We start from the raw sequence: 24,373 nt of genomic DNA on the forward strand, positions 1-24,373 counted from the left end.
AATCAGACCTATACATCAGGAGGCCACAGCGCCACTTGAGGCTTTCCCCAGCTGTGTGACCCTGGATAAAACACTTAACTGCACTAAACTCAGTCTTCTGTAAGATGAAAATGTACCTGCCTGCCTGACGCTTCTGAGCCTTTTTAAAAATTTTTAACCAGTTTAGATAATAAGCACCTATTTGTCTTGGAAATTTACAACTGCTGTGTGAACCAAATGGATTAGGATGAGGATTCTAATCCCTTGGCCAGGCCTCTCCTGGTTCCAGTTCTTTCACCAGTTTCCACTCACTGCTTTTACCCCTGCCCTGCCTTCCTATTTTACTACTTCTCCCAGAAGTATTTTTGAGGCTATGGCAAAACTGTGTCTTTAAAACTCCTTTCCTTATTCTTTTTTTAGCTAATAGGAGAACTAATCTGTAAATCATTGGCTCTTCTTCCAGACAGCATTCCTTTCCCAGTGCAAATCTGCACTGGTTTTTCTAAACCAGCCAAGGAATGTCCTTCTTTGCTGAGAGGATTCCAAAGAATGGTTGTAATTGTAGACTGTTACACTGCTTGCGAAGCTGCAGATCATGTTAGAAGAACTGTGACCTACTAGCCGTTTGGGAACTCGGGACTAGAAAGTTCTCACATGTTTCCAGGTATCAGTTCTAGAAATTGAGCCTTTGAATTTTAGAAAGACGTAAATTGCATTTTAGATCATAGCAACCCAAACATACTCTTGCAACTGAGTGTACAATTCCCTTTGGAGTTTCATTGAAATTTAAGTGGAATATAATAAACAGGGACTTTCCTCTAGGCTTATAGAATCCTTTACCAAAGTCTTCATGTTTTGCTTCTTGATTTGAAGGAAAAAAACAATCAACAATAAAACAAGCTTCTGTGGAACTTCTTAAATCTCTTTGAAGAAGCCTTCATAAAAAATGAAATGTCACCCCAGTTCAGATTTTAAATGTGAATTTCCTTTACCCACTTCCTGCTCACAGTAATCTGATGGAATAAAGAGCTTTCTGGTCTGGAGACTTATCCTGAAGTCTTATCCTGAAGTCTTATCCTTTAGCCCAGAATGTTCTATGCCTATGTTATCTGTGAAGAGGGAATGCTCATATTCATTTTACCCATGTTAAGGGTTTTTCCAAGATCATACATGCAAAACATTTTTTTAGTTGTACAATGCTAAGCAAATAGGTATTATTAATTTTACTTATATAAAATGCAAATGATATGTAATTCATCTATTAAATTATTTCATATTAATATTAGTTCTATCCACATTTATGAAATATATATTACCAGAAATCTTGACTGTCCCACCTGCCATGTTTTACAGAGATGAGAGAGATGACAGTAATGCTGATGATGGTGCTCATGGCGGTATGAACTTCACCTTCACCTCTCTCTGACTCAATTTTTCCAACTTAAAAAAATTTTTTTTAATTTGTTCTATTTAGTTATATTTAAATTTTTTAAATTTGTTCTATATTTTCCAACTTTTAAAAAGGACTGTTCTTCCAAATTTTGAGAGATTTGTCTTAGACCGTTTGTATTGCTATAGCAAAATACCATAGGTTGTTAGAACAGAAATTTGTCACAATTCTAGGGTCTGGGATCCAAGTGTTGGCAGTATTGGTGTCTGGTGAAGGTCTGATTCCGCTGCCAGGGAGGTACCTTGAATGGTGTGTGCTCACGTGGTAGAATGGATGAAAGAGCAAAACAGGCCTGAGCTAGTTCCCATCGGCTTGATTAAAAGTTACTGATCCATTCACAAAGCCAGGGACCTCATGACCTAATCACATCCCCCAAATGCCTCTCTTCTTAATTCAACCACAATGGGAATTCAATTTCCACAAGAATTTTGGAGGGGAAGAATCAAATTATCATTCATTGGTTGATGCGATCATGTGCATGAGACTGAAGGCATTTTCTCTTCTGTAAGGCCCACCAGAGCTGGCCAGTGGTGGCCGAGCGTGTTGATCAATACTGTAATTGGGGAAAACGAATCGAGGTTGCTGCCTTGCCCTGACTATGTGCTCACTCAAGACAACGAAAATTGCTTTGTGGACAATGAGCATGTAGGTGTCTGTGTTCAGAAGGAGAGATGTCTGGTGTTTACCCAGACACACATCCAAGATGCAGAAGAGGACACAGATGTGACCAAGACCTGTGTGTCTGAAGCACTGGAAAGACGAGGGTGTGCTGGGTGTGGAGCAGCAGCTTCACTTGCTCAGACAGTACCATTGTGTCTGCTGATGTGCCTGCAGACCAGAGAAGGAAATGCAACTCTGCAGCGGAAACTGAGCTGGCTAGGAGGAAAAGCCATGCCTGAAATCAAAGGGATGGGAGGAATATTCATGTCAATGCAAAACAAAAGTAAACAAAAACCACAAGGAAGTTCAGAGCTGAACTGCATCAGTCAAATTCTGTGGTGAAAGAAATTCGGCCTGATATTTAAAAATAAAATCTAAAAAAAGAAATCAGTTAAGATGAAAGACCCAGAGATTGTTTTGTTTTTCTCCCAACCCTACTAGTCAGTGTACTAGTTGAAGACAAAATTGGACGTGTGAAAAGCTTAAGAGTCAAGCATGCAGTCCCCCTCAGGGCCACCAGTCAAGTGCAGAAACTCCTCAGCTCAGTGAGAGGGTATCTCCCAGGCTGTTCCTGCTACAGGTTGGGCTGGGCTGAGGCCATGACCAACTCACAGAACCTGAGTTCACTTTTCCTGAACACACAGGTCTGGAAGTTCTCTGTGGTTCAGTTCTTGAGTTAATGACATAGAGACCTTGCTTGTACACAGCCAGATGATGGCGGCCAATGCATTTGTCGTCAAAACTTCCAAAAGCTGCTGTGGGCAAGATCCCATCAGATACCTGAATTCATTTCCTAGCTCCTTGCTCAACACACACTGGTGCCTTATGTGCTAACCTGTGTAGGTTCCTGGGGAGGATTCAAAGAAGGCACAGTTCTTGCTTCCAGGGGTTTTCCTAGGCCAACTTGACCCACTGGGAACAGGCAGTCCGGGCTGTCAATATTTGGCTTTGAAAAGTTTATAAACCAGCATTGGCAATCCGACGAGATTTTCTTTGAAGAACAGTGTTAAAGGTGTTCAGGTGTCCCAGTTAACCCTCAACATTTTCTTTGGCCAAAAATCCATCTAAGGTACCATGGTGAAGTACTAGAGAATCCAATTGCCATGACTATGATTCCTAGCAATGTCTCTGGGGAAAATATGATCAAGGATCCAAGATAAAAATTAAGGGCCATTTTCCCTCTAGATAAAATACACCCTTACAGAAGGAGAAAATGGCTTCAGTCTTATGCGCATGATCACATCAACCAATGAATGATAATTTGATTCTTCCCCTCCAAAATTCTTGTGGAAATTGAATTCCCATTGTGGTTGAATTAAGAAGTGAGTCATTTGGGGGATGTGTGGACAGGCAGAGGGAAGGCACAGCCTCCTCTGCTTTCCATCTGCAGGAAAGGAACCCACCCTGCCTCTATGTTGTCCTCTGGGGGATTCACGCAGGCACTGCAGGATTGAGGAGCTTATCAGAAGAGAGCACAGGGGGTGTGCACTTGGGTAGGTGGTGCCAGGCCAGTCCTGGCTGGTTCCTGGCTGGTTCTTCAATTCTGTCAGTAAGTTTCCTTCCATGTCACTATGGTCCTTCTTTTTATTCATTTTTTTCTCTATTGAAGATTTTTCCAGACTCCTTGTTAGGCACTGCACAGGCCCTGAAATGAGTAAGACACAGACCTGACCCTGAGAAAGAAAACTTTTGTTAAAATATAAGAAATACTCATTGAGGATCTGAAGTTCAAAACTAACCTCAGCAATGGCGAGGCACTAAGCAACTCAGTGATACCCTGTCTCTAAATAAAATACAAAATAAGGCTGGGGGTGTGGCTCAGTGGTTAAGTGACCCTGAGATCAATCCTCAGTACCAAAAAAAAAAAAAAAAAAAGAAGAAGAAGAAGAAGAAAAAAGAAAAGATGAATACTCACTGAATCTCCTGTACTGAGGATAGTATCAGCACATAGAAGCTACTCAATAAATATTTGATTAATAAGTAAAGGAGTTCGCAGGGACAGAGGTGTGCTGTGGGTAATGTGAAATTGTGACTACCGTTTTTTAGCCTGACCTGGAAGGCCCTCCCTGTTCTGGCCTCCACTTTATGGTCTCATTCTTAATGCCACACTCTGCCTTCAGCAGACATCTTTCAGGCGATTTGCTGCTTTGGGCCTTGGTTGCTGCTGTTCTCTCTGCCTAGCATCCTCATCTTAGGTTCATTCTTTCCACCCCACCCCTTCCCACATCTTTTCCTGACTCTTACAATTATTAAGGTATGTAACAACTATTAGTTGAGCACCCACAACATGCAAGGAGTCGTACTAGAAATTGGTCATATAGTGATGAACAGAAAATCATGGCGTTAAATATGCCTTCTTCTCATGGGGTGTGTATCCTACAGGGAAACAGGACAAAGTTGACATAACTAGATGTCTGGTGATAATAGTGGTTGGTGCCATGAAGGAGTGCAGGGCAATGAACTCATCACAGCATAGGGACCCTTCCTAGTCTCAAAGGTCAAGAAGTCCTCTGAGGAAGGGACATGGGGAGAATATTGGGGGAGGAAAATGTTGAGCTCTTAAGGCAGGGACGATGGCACCAATAAAGGTCCTGAAGGGAAAGGAGCAGAACATATTTGAGGATCCAAAATAAGTCAAGGTCTTGTTTGGACTTGACCATCTCTCAGAAGTCTCCTGTTTTGATCCCCTAAAAATATTTTGAGTACCTCCTTGGATTTTCTGTGATTTACTCATCGTAATTCCATCATTACCTGCGTTTCTTTCATTGTAATAGAATCATGTGATATGCTTATCTTCCTGTCAAAGCCACAGACTTCTAAAAGACAATCATTTTTTAAGGTATAATATGTCGAAGGTAACTGGCAAATGTGAGTTGAATAAAACAAATAAAAAATGAATCAAACTTAGCTCTTGATAATGGTCATTATATAAACAGTGGTAAGCTCAAAATTATACTCCTGGATAAGTATCTGAGGTAAAACTAGTCCATTTAGCCAGTTAGTTTCTAGCCACCGTCTTCACAACCAGCCAAAGTTGTGAAGGTCTAGGAACCCTAACTGATGGCAGGGGAGCTGTCCTGCCACCTCGTGCAGTGGTCAGGGGAGGAGCTGACAGTCATGGTAGGGTTTCTTAAAACAACAACTACAAAAAACATTTTTGGTCCTTCTGTCATGTGGATGGATGCCACAGGCAGTATATTTTAATTGCCAGAACATCACTGGTTTCATAAGGAAATTTGGGGAACTAAGTGTTGCCAATTTTTCATTTGCCAAATAAATTCATTAAAAAATGATCCTGCTATTTTCATCCATTCATAAAAAAATTAAAAGAAAACTCATAGGGGAATCCTTTTATTCAAACACAATTAACTTTAGGGAAAGTTCACTCTATTTTCTTGATTGATATCATTTTTCTGGGATCCAGGGAAATTTTTTTGATGACTTCACTCTGACAGTTGAGAATACCTTTAGACACAAGAACAAGTGTCCCAGAGGACAATGCTGTTGTTGACCAGAGTGATCTGGGGAGGAGTTTCCGAATGAATGGGAAAGTCTGGGTCCAGAAGGACCAGTGGTTACTTGAACCAGGTTTGCAAACCACTCAGAGAAATTTTCTCCAGCAAAATGTTCTAAAAGCAATTCAATGATATAGGATCTATCTATACCTACAGGTTGGTACTTGAACTAAGCATTGCATTTTCAATTTGTAAACACAGGTTTTCCTATGAACCTGTGCACTCATTTGAAAGTGATTCCCTGTGGTCGTGAATAGCCATTGTTTTTCTCCAAGTGAGGAAGCTTTTCTCAGGAAGAGGATTCCCTACTCAGAGGAGAAAGTAAGGCAAGAGCAGTGAATGGTAGAGCATTTGCCCTGTAATTTAGACTCAAAAACACTGGATGAATTTATTAGTCCTTAGATACAAGTCACTGATATGAACCTTAAAAATTTGGCTTCTCTGAGAAATCCAGAAATTTCTCTTAAACTCATTTGGAAGAGAAGAACAGTGCCATTGTCAATATTGCATAATTTCTCTGGGCCACTCTGAGCATTGATTTGAATACCAAATATCTAAAAGGGTGAAATCTGCTCTTCTTTAATTAAATTAGGTTGACACAAATGAACAGCTGAGAAGAATAGCCCAAATGAGGATTGTTGAATACGATTACAAACCTGAATTTGCATCTGCGATGGGAATAAACAGTGCCCATGAAACAGGTACACACGCAAAGTCCCATTTTAATTTTGTATTGTCAACTATTAAACTTTTAATTCCCTCTTTATTTTGAGGTTGTGTGCTATTGCATTGGACAACACCCTGATGAGCTAACTCACCTTCGGTGAAACCCAGTCACTAGCACAGGAAAGGTTAAAGGATTTCGGTGTCATCTTTACTAAACACCCTCACTTTTTCTTCCCAAGGTCCTGGTGGAGTGTTTTAAATATATTATTTCTTTTCTCTGGAGTCCTCTTGCTCATGAGATGAGGGTTCAGGGGCTGAGAGTCCCTCAACCTGTGGGAGGTGCAGCATCAGGCAGTCATGGGATGGAGAGAAGAGGTGGAGTGGGTATAGGTAAGAGAAAGGGCAAGAAGTGATGTCCGTTCTCCACCTGGGAATCTTAAAGAGGAAAAAGAATATTTAGAGGCAAAGACCTCCTAAAAGAAAAATGAAATCAAGCCAATGCCCCACCCCACCTTGTATGTAAGGGATTTTAAGGTGTTTAGTCAACCTTTCCGATATTTGGCAGAGTCTCAAAAAAAAAAAAAAAAAGCAGAGAAAATGATATTCCTACTTTTAATAGGTGGTTCTTGGCTCAGAGCATCTTTGCCTCAAATGTACTGTAGATCAAAGTGAAAGTTGAGAAGGGATAAGAGTCTATTTCCAAAGATGCCCCACAGCCATTATTATCCTCTTCTGATGCAGGCCTGGAACGTTTTCTCCTGGAAGGTCTGTTGTGGATTAAAACTGTTGGCGTGTTTTGTACACAGGAATGATTGCCCAGGAGGTGAAAGAGATCCTGCCCAGAGCCGTAAGAGAGGTTGGTGATGTCACCTGTGAAAACGGAGAGAAACTGGAGAACTTCCTCATGGTTGATAAGGTAATCAGCACTGAGTCGACATCTGTGCTCTGGCTGTCTGAACCCCTTCTGTGGCAGCACAGGAGCTGAAACATCTAACCAGGAAACAGGACACTGAAAAGAGTTCTTCACTGAGCTGTGGAGTGAGTGGGTATCAGTGAACCTGCACTGACCATAGGTATCAAAAAGAAGGGACATGAGGAGGTTTCCATCATGGGAGATGTCAAATGTCTGAGGCTGGGGTTGTCCTAGTTGGTGATCTTGAATTGGTTTTTCCACATTGTCCTAAAAATTCATAACATCATTTTGTACTTCATACATATGGACAGCTATACTTTGTCAACATGTAATAATAAAAAGTAGAAGTCCCATAAAGGAAAAGAAAAATGAATATGCAGCAGTAAGAATTCCACTTTAGCAAGGGTTGTTGAGGGGAAACCAGCATTGGAAAGTCCACTCTGCATAAATCCTCTTAAAACAAGGACCAGACATCAAGATAAACACCAACACAAAGGTTTTGACTAGACTTCATTCTGAAAACAGGACTAGCCAGCCATGACGGCTCCCGCCTGTAGTTCCAGCTACTCAGGAGGTTGAGACAGCAGGGTTGCTTGAGCCCAGGAGTTCAAGGCCTGCCTGGGTAACATAGCAAGACCCTGTCTCAAAGAAACAAAACAGAACTAAAACTTACAAAAATATGTCTTCTGTAATACGACTTAAACTATAAGTACACCATGTGCTGCTTCCCAGAATGATGAAAGATCAAATGGAGTGCTGAATTATTTTTGAGTAGTTTTTTGATGAAATTATGTTGGACTTTCAGACAGTCATAAAGTAGGTCATTTTTACAAAGATATTCATGGGACTTATTTCTTTTCCCTCAAGGGTCTGTCTTAATTCCTTGATATTCAAATCTTTCTCTTTTGAAGGAATGTCATCATGCCTCTGGCTTAGCTTCCCTTTGCAGGGTGACAGGTCTCAGTCTGCCAGTCCCTCGCTTGTGGCCACAGTGTGCGTGATTTGAGTAGTTCCCTGATACCATGTTGTCAATTCTGTGAAATCCTGCATCTTTTGCAAGGTTGGCAAATTCACTCTGCCTGTGACTTGCTTTACATTGCATTACTGTACTTGCTGCCCGGAGGAAAGACTGATTGTCATAGGGATTTTGTAGTAGTGAGGAGAGATGTTTGAGTGGAGATGAATTTATAATTTCACAGGAGCATTGCTTTCTGAACTTCAAAGTCACACACATCACTGGGATCTTAATAAAATGCAGATTTTTATTCGGGGAGATCCTGCAGGTCTCCCTAGCCTCCAGAAGATGCCAGTCCTGCTAACCCTGCTGGTCAAAAGGCACACTTAGAGTGGCAAAGTCAACTGTGCCTATTCATGTTAGGCCCCTCCATCATCTTCTACCTACAAGACGTGTACAGCACTTAGGTAACAGCATCTCAGAGTCCTGCTCAGCTCTACTTAGCCCTGGGCTGTAAGAGCTGAGTGGCAGAAGATCACTTATTGCCTTCTGCTTCCTGGGAACATGTTTTGGGTAGAAGAAATTCTCCAGTTGCTCTCTCCTAGACCTAGGTTCTTACTTCATTTGAAAGGTATATCATGAGATATTTACTTATTTTCCAAAATTTTTTTTTTTTTTTTTTTTTTTTTTGCTATCAGAGTTTGAACCCAGGGATACTCAACCACTGAGCTACATCCCCGGCCCCCTTTATTTTCTATTTTGAGACAGGATCTTCCTAAATTGCTTAGGGCCTCACTATGTTGCTGAGGCTGGCTTTGAACTTGTGATCCTTGTACCTCAGTTTCCCAACTCTCTGGGTTTACAGGCACACGCCACCATCCGATTTTTTTATTAAAGTAAAATACATGCAACATAAAATCTATCATCCTAACCATTTTTAAGTATACAGTTCAGTGGTATTAAATACATTCATAAGGTTGGATGACCATCACCACCATCCATCTTCAGAACTTGTCTCATTTTGTAAAACGAAGCTCAGGACCCATTAAACAGTAACTCCCCATTCCTTCTTTCTACTCTCTACCACCTTTCTACCTTCTGTCTCTATGATTTTGACTAAATCTAAATACCTCATGTAAATGGAATTGTGGAGTATTTGTCTTCCTGTGATTGGCTTATTTCACTTAACATTGTGCCCACCAGGTTCATCCCTGTTGTAGTATGCAGATTTCCCTTGTTTCCAGGCTGTATGTATAAGCCAGCCATTGTGCATAGACCACATTTGGCTTATCCATTCATCTGTTGGTGGACAGTGGGTTGCTTTCACATTTTAGCTATTGCAAATGATACTACCATGAACATGGGTGCAGTATCTTTTTGAATCCCTGTTTTCAACTTTTGTGGCTCTATACTCAGAAGGAGAATTGCTGAATTGTGTGGTAATTTTATTTTTAATTTTTTGAGGAACTGCTATACAATTTCTGGTGAGTGTATCATTTATCCTACTTACAGTGTCCAGGTATTCCAGTTTTTCCACATCCTTATCAGTACTTATAAATTTTTTTAATAGTAGCTATCCTAGTGAATGTGAGGTGGTATCTCATTATGGTTTTGATTTGCATTTCCCTAATGATTAGTGACACTGAGAATCTCTTAATGTGACTTTTTAAAAAAATATTTTTGTTTTAGTTGTAGGTGGACATAATACCTTTATTTTATTTCTATGTGGCACTGAGGATCAAACACAGGGTCTCATGCACACTAGACAAGCACTCTACCACTGAGTCACAACCCCAAACCTCTTAATGTGATTTTTGACCATTTGTGTATCTTCTTTGGAGAAATATCTTTTAAATTCGTTGCCCATGTTTGGACTGTTTAGTTTTTTTGTTGTGGTTAAGTTTTAGAAGTTTTCCATTTATTTTGGACATTTGTCCCTTAATGTAACTTGCAAATACTCTCTCACATCCTATTGGTTATTTTTTCATTTACTTGATTGTGTACTTTTTTTTAAAATTATTATTGTATACAAATGGGATTCATGTTGTTTCTCTATTTGTACATGGAGTCAAGGCATACCATTTGTGTAATCATACGTTTACATAGGGCAATGATGTTTGATTCATTATTATTTTTCCCTTCCCCCCCACCCCTCCCACCCCTCTTTTCCCTCTATACAGTCCTTCTTTCCTTCATTCTTACCACACTCCTTATCCCTAACCCTAAACCTAACCCTAAACCTAATGCTAACCCTTCCCACCCCCCCAATATATGTCCTCATCCGCTTATCAGCGAGATAATTCGTCCTTCAGTTTTTTGAGATTGGCTTATCTCACTTAGCATGATATTCTCCAATTTCATCCATTTGCCTACAAATGCCATAATTTTATCATTCTTCATTGCGGAGTAATGTTCCATTGTATATATATGCCACAGTTTCTTTATCCATTCATCAACTGATGGGCATCTAGGTTGGTTCCACAATCTGGCTATGGTGAATTGAGCAGCAATGAACATTGATGTGGCTGTATCTCTGTAGTATGCTGATTTTAAGTCCTTCGGGTATAGGCCAAGGAGTGGGATAGCTGGGTCAAATGGCGTTTCCATTCCAAGCTTTCTGAGGAATCTCCATACTGCTTTCCAGAGTGGCTGCACTAATTTGCAACCCCACCAGCAATGTATGAGTGTTCCTTTTTCACCACATCCTCGCCAACACCTATTGTTGCTTGTGTTCTTGATAATTGCCATTCTAATTGGGGTGAGATGAAATCTTAGGGTAGTTTTGATTTGCATTTCCCTTATTACTAGGGATGTTGGACATTTTTTCATATATCTGTTGATTGCTTGTACATCTTCTGTGAAGTGTCTGTTCATTTCCTTAGCCCATTTGTTGATTGGATTATTTGTATTCTTGGTGTAGAGTTTTTTGAGTTCTTTATAGATTCTGGAAATTAGCGCTCTATCTGAAGTATGAGTGGCAAAGATATTCTCCCACTCTGTAGGCTCTCTCTTCACATTGCTGATAGTTTCCTTTGCTGAGAGAAAGCTTTTTAGTTTGAATCTATCCCAGTTGTTGATTCTTGCTTTTATTTCTTGTGCTATGGGAGTCTTGTTAAGGAAGTCTGATCCTAAGCCAACAAGTTGAAGATTTGGACCTACTTTTTCTTCTATAAGATGCAGGGTCTCTGGTCTGATTCCAAGGTCCTTGATCCATTTTGAGTTGAGTTTTGTGTAGGGTGAGAGATAGGGGTTTAATTTCATTCTGTTGCATATGGTTTTCCAGTTTTCCCAGCACCATTTGTTGAAGAGGCTATCTTTTCTCCATTGCATATTTTTGGAACCTTTGTCTAGTATGAGAAAATTGTATTTATTTGGGTTTGTGTCCATGTCCTCTATTCTGTACCATTGATCCACCTGTCTATTTTGGTACCAATACCATGCCGTTTTTGTTACTATTGCTTTGTAGTAGAGTTGAAGATCTGGTATTGCAATACCCCCTGCTTCGTTCTTGCTACTTAGGATTGCTTTAGCTATTCTAGGTTTTTATTCTTCCAGATGAATTTCATAATTGCTTGCTCTATTTCTGCAAGGTACATCATTGGGATTTTAATTGGAATTGCATTGAATCTGTATAGCACTTTAGGTAGTATAGCCATTTTGACAATATTAATTCTGCCTATCCAGGAACATGGGAGATCTTTCCATCTTCTAAGGTTTTCTTGAATTTCTTTCTTTAGTGTTCTGTAGTTCTCATTGTAGAGGTCTTTCACCTCTTTTGTGAGATTGATTCCCAAGTATTTTATTTTTTTTGATGCTATTGTGAATGGGGTAGTTTTCCTAATTTCTCTTTCTGAGGATTCATCACTTAAGTACAAAAATGCATTGGATTTATGAGCATTGATCTTGTAACCTGCTACTTTACTGAATTCACTTATGAGTTCTAAAAGTTTTCTGGTGGAATTTCCAGGTTCCTCTAAATATATAATCATGTCGTCAGCAAACAGGGATAGTTTGAGTTCTTCTTTTCCAATTCGTATCCCTTTAATTTCTTTGGTTTGTCTGATTGCTCTGGCTAGAGTCTCAAGGACGATGTTGAATAGAAGTGGCGAAAGAGGGGATCCCTGCCTTGTTCCAGTTTTTAGGGGGAACACTTTCAGTTTTTCACCATTTAGAATGATATTGGCCATGGGCTTAGCGTAGATTGCCTTTATAATGTTAAGGAATGTTCCCACTACCCCAATTTTTTCTAGTGTTTTGAGCATGAAGGGGTGCTGTATTTTATCGAATGCTTTTTCTGCATCTATTGATATAATCATGTGATTCTTAACTTTAAGTCTGTTGATATGGTGAATGACATTTATTGATTTCCGAATGTTGAACCAACCTTGCATCCCTGGGATAAAACCCACTTGATCGTGGTGCACTATCTTTTTAATATATATTTGTATGCGATTTGCTAAAATTTTGTTGAGAATTTTTGCGTCGATGTTCATTAGGGATATTGGTCTGAAATTTTCTTTCCTCCATGTGTCTCTGTCTGGTTTAGGTATCAGGGTGATATTGGCTTCATAGAACGAGTTTGGGAGGGTTCCCTCCTCTTCTATTTCATGAAATACATTGAGGAGTATTGGAATGAGCTCTTCTTTAAAGGTTTTGTAGAACTCGGCTGAGAACCTATCTGGTCCTGGACTTTTCTTTGTTGGTAGGCTTTTGATGACCTCTTCTATTTCATCGCTTGAAATTGGTTTATTTAAGTTGTATATGTCCTCCTTGTTCAGTTTAGGTAATTCATATGTCTCTAGAAATTTGTTGATGTCTTCAAGGTTTTCTGTTTTGTTGGAGTATAGATTTTCAAAATAGCTTCTAATTATGTTTTGTATTTCACTCATGTCTGTTGTGATGTTTCCTTGTTCATTCCGAATTTTAGTAATTTGAGTTTTCTCCCTCTTTCTCTTTGTTAGTGTGGCTAAGGGTTTATCAATTTTGTTTATTTTTTCAAAGAACCAACTGTTTATTTTGTTAATTTTTCCAGTTGTTTCTTTTGTTTCAATTTCGTTGATTTCAGCTCTTATTTTAACTATTTCCTGTCTTCTACTACTTTTGGTATTGGTCTGCTCTTCTTTTTCTAGGGCTTTGAGCTGTAGTGTTAAGATGTTTATTTGTTGATTTCTACTTCCTTTTTTGAATGCGCCCCATGAAATAAATCTTCCTCTAAGTACTGCTTTCATAGCGTTCCAGAGATTTTGATATGATGTGTCTTTGTTCTCGTTTACTTCTAAGAATTTTTTTATTTCCCTCCTGATCATCCTTCCCTCCATTCATCATATAATAGTGTATTATTTAATCTCCAGGTATTAGAGAAGTTTCTGTTTTTTATTCTGTCATTTATTTCTAATTTCAATCCATTATGATATGATAGAGTACAAGGTAGTATCTCTATCTTCTTGTATTTGCTAACAGTAGCTTTGTGGCATAAAATATGGTCTATTTTAGAGAAGGATCCATGTGCTGCTGAGAAGACAGTGTATTCATTCTTTGTTGGATGGTATATTCTATATATGTCTGTTAAGTCTAAATTGTTGATTGTGTTATTGAGATCTATGTTTCTTTATTCAATTTTTGTTTGGACGATCTATCCAGTGGTGAGAGAGGTGTGTTAAAATCGCCTAGTATTATTGTGTTGTGGTCTATTTGATTTCTGGAATTGAGAAGGATTTGTTTGACGTACGTGGATGAGCCAATGTTCGGGGCATAGATATTTATGATTGTTATGTCTTGCTGATTTATGCTTAATTTAAGCAGCATGTAATGTCCTTCTTTATCCCTTCTGACTAGTTTTGGCTTGAAGTCCACATTATCTGAAATGAGGATGGATACTCCAGCTTTTTTGCTGTGTCCGTGTGCATGGTATGTTTTTCCCCATCCTTTCACCTTTAGTCTATGGGTATCTCTTTCTATAAGATGAGTCTCTTGCAGGCAGCATATTGTTGGATTTTTCTTTTTAATCCAATCTGCCAGTCTATGTCTTTTGATTGATGAGTTCAGGCCTTTAACATTCAGGGTTATTATTGTGATATGATTTGTGTTCCCAGTCATTTGACTCATATTTGTTTTTTGACATGATTTGGTTTCTCCTTTATTTGGCTATTCCTTTAGGCTAGCGCCTCCTGTTGCTGATTTGCATCGTTGTTTTTCATCTCTTCCTCATGAAATATTTTCTGAGAATGTTCTGTAATGCTGGTTTTCTTTTTGTAAATTCCTTTAGCTTTTGTTTGTCATGGAAGGATCTTATTTCATCATCAAATTTGAAGGTAAGTTTTGCTGGGTATAAGATTCTTGGTTGGCATCCATTTTCTTTCAGGGCTTGGTAAATGTTGTTCCAGGCCCTTCTAGCTTTTAGGGTCTGGACTCAAAAATCTGCTGATATTCTTATTGATTTCCCTCTGAATGTAATTTGATTCTTTTCTCTTGCGGCCTTTAAAATTCTGTCTTTATTTTGTATGTTAGGTATCTTCATAATAATGTGCCTTGTTGTGGGTCTGTTGTAGTTTTGTATATTTGGAGTTCTATAAGCCTCTTGTACTTGGTTTTCCATTTCATTCTTCAGATTTGGGAAATTTTCTGATATTATTTCATTGAATAGATTGTTCATTCCTTTGGTTTGTTTCTCTAAGCCTTCCTCAATCCCAATAATTCTTAAATTTGGCCTTTTCATGATATCCCATAATTCTTGTAGATTCTGTTCATGATTTCTTACTATCTTCTCTGTTTGGCCAACTTTGTTTTCAAGATTAAATAATTTGTCTTCAATGTCTGAGGTTCTGTCTTCCAGGTGTTCTACCCTATTGGTTATGCTTTCTTTGGAGTTTTTAACTTGGTTTATTGTTTCCTTCATTTCAAGTATTTCAGTTTGTTTTTTTTCCAGTATCTCTAACTCTTTATTGAAATGATCTTTTGCTTCCCGTATTTGGTCTTTTAACTGTTGATTGGTGCGATCATTTAATGCCTGCATTTGCTCTTTCATCTCCTCCTTCAATGCCTGCATTTGCTCTTTCATCTCCTCATTTGCTTCTCTGATTGTTTTAATTATGTACATTCTGAACTCCCTTTCTGACATTTCTTCTGCTGTGCTGTCATTGGGTTTTATTGATGTAGTATCTAGGTTTGTTTGGGACATTTTCTTCCCTTGTTTTCTCATATTGGTCAGATGTCAGTGGGAATCTGAGATATTGCAGATTTCCTCTATTGGCTTATAGTGTCCCGGTAGATTTCCAGTGTATCACCTCCCAGCCTTCAGTAGCCTGATGTCTTGGAGGAATTTGATAATGCAGTGCATCCAAAGAAAGCTGCCCCTAGCCCCTACTGGTTCCAGGGCTTGGAGCTGGCTCTGTGCGGAAAGGCTCTCACTGGGGGCCTGCACCGTGCAGCTGGCTGTGTTGGGGGAGCCCACCGCTGGAGTGTGGAAGGCTACTTTGGGAAGACTCTAGCTGCCCTACCCTGCTATGATAAGCCACCCCTATCTGTGCCTGGCGCCCAGGCCAAGTTTCGCCCAGTGGGGGAGACTCACCCCATAACTCTATTTTTGTCCAAGTCTCTCAATGCCTCCCCTTCTTGAGTCCTGGGTTCTGGAGCGACTGGGGATGCAGTCACCCTCTAGGTCGCCATCTTGGATCGCCCCGTGGAAAGAGCCTGCGGCCGGAGTGGGCAGAGCCGCCTGAAGAAGTCTCTGGCTGCCCTGCCCTGATCCCAGAGTCTGCTTGCGGATGGAAGCTCTCTGTTGGCTCGGGGACTTGTGGCTGTCTCTATGTAGAAAGGCTCTCACTGGGCGGTCTGTTCCAAGAAGCTAGCCTTGAAAGGCACCTCCCACCGCAGGGGTCCAGGCTGCTTGGGGAGGTCGCTGGCTGCCCTGTCCTGGTCCCTGAAGCCGCTTGCGGGCCAGAGTATGCTGCGCTGGCTCCGGGACTTGGAGCTTGTTCTGATCAGAAAGGCTCTCAGTAGGGGGCCTGCTCCGAGAACCTGGAGAAGCTGGCTGTGTGGGAGGGGCCCAGCACTGGAGTGCGCAGGGCTGCCTGTGGAAGACTCTAGCTGCCCTGCCCTGCTCCGATAAGCCACCTCTATCTGGGCCTGCCACCCGGGCCGAACTTTACCCAGTGAGCAGACTCACCTGTGGCTCTATTTTGGTTCGAGTCTCTGAATGCCTCCCCTTCTTAACTCCTGGGTTCTGGAGCGACTGGGGATGCAGTCCCCCTCTAGTCTGCCATCTTGGATTGCCCTGTGGAAAGAGCCTCGATTGTGTACTTTTATATACAAAAGTTTTAAATTTTGGTGACATCCAATTTGTTTTCTCTTTTATTAGTTGAGTCATTGATATCATATCCAAAATTGCCAAATACAATTTTATGAAGATTTTGCCCTATATTTTCTTCTAAGAATTTTACATTTTACTTTTAGGTCTTTGCTCCTTTTTAAGTTAATTTTTGTACATGGCATTAAATGAGAGTTCACCTTTGTCCTTTTACATATAGGTATTCAATTTTTCTGGTATTTTTTGTTGAAAAGACTAGTCTTTCCTTCAGTAAATTATGTTGGCACCCTTTTCAAAATTATTTGACCATATGTTTGTTTATTTCTGGCCTATTGTATTTCATGGTTCGGTATGTCAATCTTTCTGCCAGTATCACACTGTTTTGATTAGTGTTCCTTTGTAGTAAGTTTTGAAATTGAGGAGTGTGAATCCTGCAGCTTGGTTCTTCTTTTTCAAGATTTCTTCAGTTTTCAGGATGTCTTGAGATTCCTTTTGAATTTTAGAATGAATTTTTCTCTTTCTGCAAAGAGTATCATTGGGATTTTGATAGGGATTGCATTAATCTGCAGATCCCTTTGGGTATTGTTGATAATATTAAGACTTTCAATCCATAACCATGGTGTGTATTTCCATTTATGTCTTTACTAATTTCTTTCAGCAATGTTTTGCTGTTTTCATTGTATAAATCTTTCCCCACTTGGTTAATTGATATTTTTTTTTCCTTTTAGATGCTATTATAGATGGAATTGTTTTTATAATTTCCTTTTCACATTGTTCATTGTTAATTCGTAGAAGAGAAATTAATTTTTATATGTTGGCTTTGTATTGCCATATGGCTAAGAAACTTGTTTTTAAACAATAAAACACAGAAGTTTTCCAATAATTTAGTTAAAAAACAAAATCATACTTAGAAGGTCATACTTAGAAGTATTTGTATAATAAGGTCACCTTTACTGTCTTGCATATTCATGCACTCTCTGGGGCAAGTGCACAGGTGACAGTCACAGGTGAAGTCTTGTGGTGTTACCTATCATATAGCAGCTATGCTTCTTCTGAATGTGGTCCTTCTCTAGAATGCTCGGGGAAGAAGTGTTCCTGAGCAGGAAGGTATAGCAGTATCATCTTCCCAGGGCCTTTTGACTGTCATTGTTCAGCAAAATAATTAGTTCTCCTCTTTATCCACCATAATCTTCCCATTTCTCCAGTGAAGTTGAATGGAAACATTTGAACACTATTAGCAACACAAGTTCCCAGGGTCCTCTACTTCTCCCAGCAGAGGTTACAACCCAAGCTCATTCCTAGGAAGGGAAACCCAGAGCTCTGGGAAAGCAAGTGGTAGCATTTCCTGTTCCAGACAGCCAGGTTCTTGTGTCACCTGAGGAGAAAACCATGCCAAGGCAGAATTTAGTGCATAAATATGACTTTTCCAGTTAAAAAATTTGCAATTCTGTCCATAGCAGGCCTTTGTAGTGATATAATTTGTGGGGATGTCATTAAGGCCACCTTCTTTGACAGAATCTGCAATACCAAAAGCAGGTGCACATTTCCCCACCCTGATGAGGCAGGAGAAGCCCAGCATTGCTCTTGGACTCTCTTCTGAGGATAGACTTCATTTGTTAGTTGATCTTCAACACTGGAATATTCCTCCACAACATTGTAAGTGCTTCATAGAGCATCTCCTTTATTCTTTCTCATTAGGAATGCAGGAAATGTGGCTCCTCTTGTCCCATGCTCTTTGTTGATTGTGAAATGAGCAAGATGCATGGAGAGCCTCTTGCTTTCCTGGCCTCCTACCTATTCATGTGGGCAATGTGGTGACTTTGATTGACTCCTCCAAGGCTGCTTGTTTTAAGGAACTTTGCTAGGACTTTCTGGGCTTCATATGATGAGTAACTGGCAGAGTTCAGATTAGGGTATCTCTCCTTTCTTCTCTCCACTTCTCTTTCACCACCTGATACTTTTTTATAAAGAAATTTTCATTGGAGCTAAAATGCAAGCCAGAAATGTTTATGAAAATGTTGAAATGTTGTTCTTCATGTTTGCTATATCATTTTCATGAGTACTTTGCAACTTCATGCCAAAATAGAAAAAAAGAATAGCTGGATCTTTATAGACCATCCAGGTAACTAACCAAAGTTGAAAAGTAGTGATGTTTGTCAAAGTTGGTATGAGCAGCTTTGTTTTTCCACTTCACAGGAGACATGACCTTGAAAGATAAACTTTTCTTATCTAAATTTCACTTGGTTCCCATGTGCCCCAATGATGGCTCAGTGATGGCAGGTAGAGTGAGAGAACTCAGGTGTTGATCCTGAGAGCAAGGGGGCCCAGGAGATTAGCAGTGGGGAATTTTCCTGTTTTCTTGTTCATTTATCTTTTTACTCGGCAACTCTATTTGTTTCTGTGTTTTTGGGGGAGCAAGTGGTTATATTTCTTGAACATTATTATCAGGTGTGATCAGTATAAGAGCAATGTACCCCACATAGGTAGGAATTTCCTTAAAGTAATTCACTACTAAGCCTATAGAAAGATGAGGGGTGTCTTGAACAATTAGTCCTTGAATGATTCATGTGTCTTTTTCATATTGCATGCTACAAGCCATCCTACCATGACTTAGTATGTGGCTACTTTTTACTCATTGGTTCTATCTTTCCTTCAATCATAATCTGCCAGGAAATTTTCTATTTGAATCATGAGATGATTAAGTAACAATTGGTTCCTGTCTTCACATAGCTTATAATTAAAGAAAGAAAGGTACACAAGTAATAAAGCTCTAAGTGACAATGTGAATCTTGTGAGGTGCATAAAGCACTCCATCAGTACAGAGGAAAGCAGGTAACATCTGGACATAGGGGCTTATGGAGGGAAAAGAATGGGAAGAGCTTAGACAAGCAGGAAGACATGGGTGGACCTGGAGGACTGAATGTGTGAGCAATGGAGAACAGGCTACCTCTTGAGCTTCCTGTTTTCTCATCTGCATGTCCAAATAGACACCAAGTCATAATTGTCTTTTTTTGGTAATATCTCTTGTATCTCAGCTCCCTTCTTCATTCTCTTTATTCTATCCATTTTTCTCCCAAACTATCTGTTTTAGTCAGCTTTTTCACTGCTGTGACTAAAAGGACTCAATCAGCACAATCATAGAGAAGAAAAGGTTTATTTAGGGGCTCACAGTTTCAGAGGTCTTAGTCCATAGAAGACAGGCTCCATTCCTCAGGGTTGGAGGTGAGGCAGACCATCATGGCAGAAGAGTGTGACAGACAGAAACAGCTCACATCATGGTAATTAGGAAGCAGAGAGAGAGTCTCCACTCTCCAGATACAAAATATTTACCCCATAGCTCCATTCCCAATTCCCTTCTCTAGCCACACACTACCACTTTGGTTACCACTCACTTAATCCCTATTAGGGGATTAATTCACTGGTTGGGTTAAGACTCTCACAACCCAATCATTTATCCTCTGAATGGTCTTTCATTGTCTTACATGTGAGCTTTTGGGGAACACCTCACATTCAAACCATAACACTATTGTAATGACCTCCTAATTGACTTGGCAGTCTCCAGTAGATTTATCTTCCTTAAAAACCAAATCAATCAGGTTGGGGATGTAGCTCAGTGGTAGACACTTGCCTAGCATGCATAAGACTCTGGATTCAATCCCTGTACTACAAAATCAAAACAAAACAAAACATCAGACCAACCAATACAAAACAAATGTCTGAGCATATTATCTTCCTTTCCCATTTTTGGCTCTTCATTGGCTACCGACCATTATAACCCTCTACAATCCGATTTGAGTCTTTTCTTTCTGACTCAGTTCCTAACAATTTCACCAAACTCTTTACCCCGCACACCTTCATGTGAAGCCACATTGAGCAACAGGCTTCTCACCTTTTCTCAAGTAGGAAGGACACTTTCAGAATAAGTTTGTGTGCACATGCTGTGTCCTTAACTTGAAAGCTTGGAACTTAACTTGGAACCTCTCACCAAACATCCATCCATATCCTTTCCAAAGTCTAGTGTTTCCATCTCCCTGTAGGGCTTACCTTCCCTCCCTCTCAGGGGCTTCCGTTGTTCCCCTTACCTGGATGCACAGGCATGTGTTATTTGTGACATATTTCCACACCAGCCTTTTTCTCTGTCCCTCAGATCTGCTCCAAAGCTGTGCCACTGAGTGTTTTCTGTTCTAATAACTCTTCTTTTGGACAAGCTCATCATTTGAATCTCCATGTACAGGCCTTCTCTGCCCACCCATCTGAAATTGTCTCTGCATCTCTCAGGTTAATTTTCTTTATAAGGTATAGGGTGCACTAATTAGAAAAAGGTGCACCTCTGGTTGCAGACCCCATCTACCCTCTGGGCTAGGTCTCAGTGCTGTGAACAAGCTGCAAAGCTGTTCATAGATGCTTGGAGAGTGTTTGTTCCATGCTGAAATTGTCTGTTTATTTGCCTACTTGTTCTTTGCCAATCTCTCCAAATAGCTGTGTGAGAACAGAAATCTTGTATATTTTTCAGAATTATTTCTTCAGTACTTTATTGTGGTTTTTACCCCAGAGTTTCAAGGCTATGGGAATTCAACAAATATTGGTAGAATGAACTAATGAGTTATGTAACATCTTGGTCAATCCTGTCTCTATGCGGCCTTAGGCCTCTGAGGATGCATCTTCTAGAGTATTTATCACATTGTGTTGTCATTCTCTTGCCATTATCTATCTCCTTCACTAGAATGTGAGATTCCATGGTTAGAGAATATGTTTCCTAAATCCAGTGCTGCTTAGTACAGAATCCGATTTGTTGTAGATACCCCTTATTATAGTTTGGATCTGGAATATCCTCCAAAGGCTCTTGGGCTGAAGGCTTGGTCCCCAAGGCAGCAGTATTCAGAGGTGGAGCCCTTTGGGAAGTGATTGAATCATGAGGACACCAACCTCATCAGTGGATTCATTGATGGGTTCATAATTGAATGGGCTACTGGGGTGGATGGAAACTGTAGGCGGTGGGGCCTCTCACTGAGGGCCTTCCCTGGAAGGATATATTTTGTCCTTGGCTCCTTACTCTCTCTCTCTGCTTCCTGGCCATCACGAGGTGAGCATCTTTCCTTCACCATGCACTTCTGCCATGATGTTTTTGCCTTGCCTCAGGCCCAAAGTGTCGGAGCCAGTTGACCATGGACTGAAACCTCTGAAATAATGAACCAAAATAAGTATATACTCTTTTGTTTTTCTTTTTTCTTTCATTTTTTGGGGGAGGGGGATACCAGGGATTGAACCCAGTGGCATTTAACCATTGAACCACATCCCCAGCCCTTTTTAATATTTTATTTGGAGATAGGGTCTCGCTGAGTTGCTTAGGACTTCACTAAGTTGCTGAGGTTGACTTTGAACTTGCGACCCTGCCTCAGCCTCCTGAGCCGCTGGGATTATAGGCATGCACTACCATGCCCAGATAAGTAGCTTGTCTAAGGTATTTTGTCACAGCATTCAAAATCTGTTTAACACTCTTGACAAGAATTTGTTCACATGAATACCTGAAGTTTCAAATCTCAATGAAAGGAAGAGAAGCAATTCTATTAACATAAGGAAGTCTGAAGGAAAAGTGGTTTTCTGGGGGGGAAAAGATGAGTTGGATTTTGACTTTCAGATGTCAACTGAACACTCAGATGAAAATGTCCAGAAGGTGACTAAGAGTGTGGAACTTGAGAGCAGTTGGGGTTGAAAGGAGGCTGTAGCCACAGATGAAAATATTCAGAAGGGGAAGATGAGGGATGGAGGTCACAGATGGAAAAACCTGTGGCCACGTCTGGCTTACAGGTAGTTTTTTCCCTCATGCCGTTTAAAAACTTTCAAATTTGTTGCCTCATCCTGAAAAAGACAAATCAATGGAACACTGGACCAAATAATTCACAGAAGAAGGAACCTAAGTAAGTAACACAAGAAAGAGATGCACAACTGTATTAGTAATCAGGAAGAGGCAGACATTTTAAAAGGAGGAGATCTTCACACAAATTTCAGATTTTTGGCTGCCTCGAAATATCAGAAATTCTGGGGACATGGTGTTGGGGTGAGACTCTACCAGTAGGAGCTTCATGCACCCTCTTGTTGCTGTTCCCTGTCACCTGAGCAGCAGGCCCTTCAGGCTTTCAAGATCATGTAGAAGGAGAAGAGAAGGGACCCAAGAAAATACCTTGAGAACACATTTGGAGAGGGCCAGCAGAGGAGGAAGAAGGCTTGTGAAGGTTGGGAGGGTTGGGCAGAAGAGGAGGAGGACCCGGGACAAGCACAGTGCTGAAAAGCCAAGTGAGCAGAGAGAGGATCTAGAGGAAATGGGGAGGAAGTGGATGAGACTAGAGGCTCTCTCTGGGACCTGTACCAGAAGTGGGTATAGAATACTCGCAGCCTTAACTCTGTGAATTACTGCCAGCTTGTTAGTCAGTCCTAGTTCATAATGGCAACACCATTTTCCAGATCTCAACAATATCCAGCATGATCTGACTTTCTGTTTTGCAATTCTGTTGGAGTTAAAGTAGTATCAGATTGTTTTACGTTTGCCTCTTCCTGATGACTTTTTTTTTTTTCTTTTTTTTGGGTGCTGGGGATCGAACCCAGGGCCTTGTGCTTATAAGGCAAGCACTCTACCGACTGAGCTATCTCCCCAGCCCCATTCCTGATTACTAATACAGTTGTGCATCTCTTTCTTGTGTTACTTACTTAGGTTCCTTCTTCTGTGAATTATTTGGTCCAGTGTTACATTGATTTGTCTTTTTCAGGATGAGAATAAAACTTTTCACTTGGCTCTATTATTTTATTCTTTCCCTGGTGCTTTTGAAAATAAAACAAATATACTAAATCTACAGCAATAGCTTGAGATAATAATTATTTTCTATTTCAAGGCCTTGGCTTTCTTCCTAGCCCTAATTACAACTTAAAGCTATATTATTTACTTGTTGTTTATGCTTATTATTAGTCAGTCTTCTCCATTAGAAAATATGCTCTATGATGCAGAGATGGTATCTACTTCTTCTGTTTTGCCTACTATTATTGTTTAGGAGAATGCTTATGTGTTTGATAGGTGCATCATAGGTGCTTCATAAAGAAATATTAGTTCTATTCATTAATTGACTATTGAACTACATGTGTCAGGTTACTGAGTTGGTCCTGAGGAATCACAAGACACCACACTACCCTCCAAAAGAGCTCATTGGTCACCCTGGGAAGTCAAGAAATCAAAGAATTACAACAAACTGAATGTGTGCTAGTTCAGCTGGAAATTTGTTTCAAAGGATTCAATTGCATTTAAACAGAAGTAAAAAATATTAAGCAAGAATTCTAAAGTGAAGAAGGGCAGTAAGAATACATATAATTTTGAATAATTTTGTGAAGCTCATGCTCTTTCCATGTGAGGCAGAGGTCAATATATGACCTCCCAAGAAATGAGCCCGAGTCATCCTCTTTGTTTGGGAGGGAAGCCTCTCCTTCAGGGACCTGTTAAAAATTAAGCTGGAAGCCAGAGCTTCACACTATCTCAAAGGTCTGCTTTTCTGGTTTGGGGAGTTTATTATTTTAACACCATGTCCAGGCCTGGTAAGCTCTCCACAGAATAAACTCTTGGACAAGGAGCCAAAGCTGAGTTTATTCAAAGCCCAAACAATTGCCAGACACACCCATTGACTAAAGACAATTTCTCTCCCTTCAGCAAACATTTTTACAATGCTCATTTAAGGCTGTGTTATTCTCATATTTTATTATAAAACACCAGTCCATGTAACATCAGGTGCATCATTTACCAGAAGGTGAGATTTTCAAGTCTTTGGCTCCTTTTGGGGGAAGGCATGAAGATCTGTGTCAACTTCTCCTGACATCCTCTGTGATCAGGCTTAGTTAGCTCTGTCCAGTGTTAATGGACGGAGGACAAGCTATATATGTTTCCAAAGAG

The 24,373-nt window shown here is 40.2% G+C and overlaps 1 protein-coding gene across 1 annotated transcript in view; it reads left to right on the forward strand.

Moving 5' to 3' along the window:
• Window positions 1–24,373, forward strand: part of Myrfl (myelin regulatory factor like) — a 77,794-nt gene that overhangs the window by 23,923 nt on the left and 29,498 nt on the right. Inside the window, exons 10-11 of the mRNA XM_047549796.1 lie at window positions 6,197–6,305; window positions 7,077–7,186. Of these exons, the coding sequence (XP_047405752.1) occupies window positions 6,197–6,305; window positions 7,077–7,186 (219 nt within the window). The remainder of the gene's footprint in view (window positions 1–6,196; window positions 6,306–7,076; window positions 7,187–24,373) is intronic.

Source organism: Sciurus carolinensis, chromosome 4 (assembly GCF_902686445.1).
Source record: "Sciurus carolinensis chromosome 4, mSciCar1.2, whole genome shotgun sequence".
Classification (NCBI taxonomy): Eukaryota; Metazoa; Chordata; class Mammalia; order Rodentia; family Sciuridae; genus Sciurus; species Sciurus carolinensis.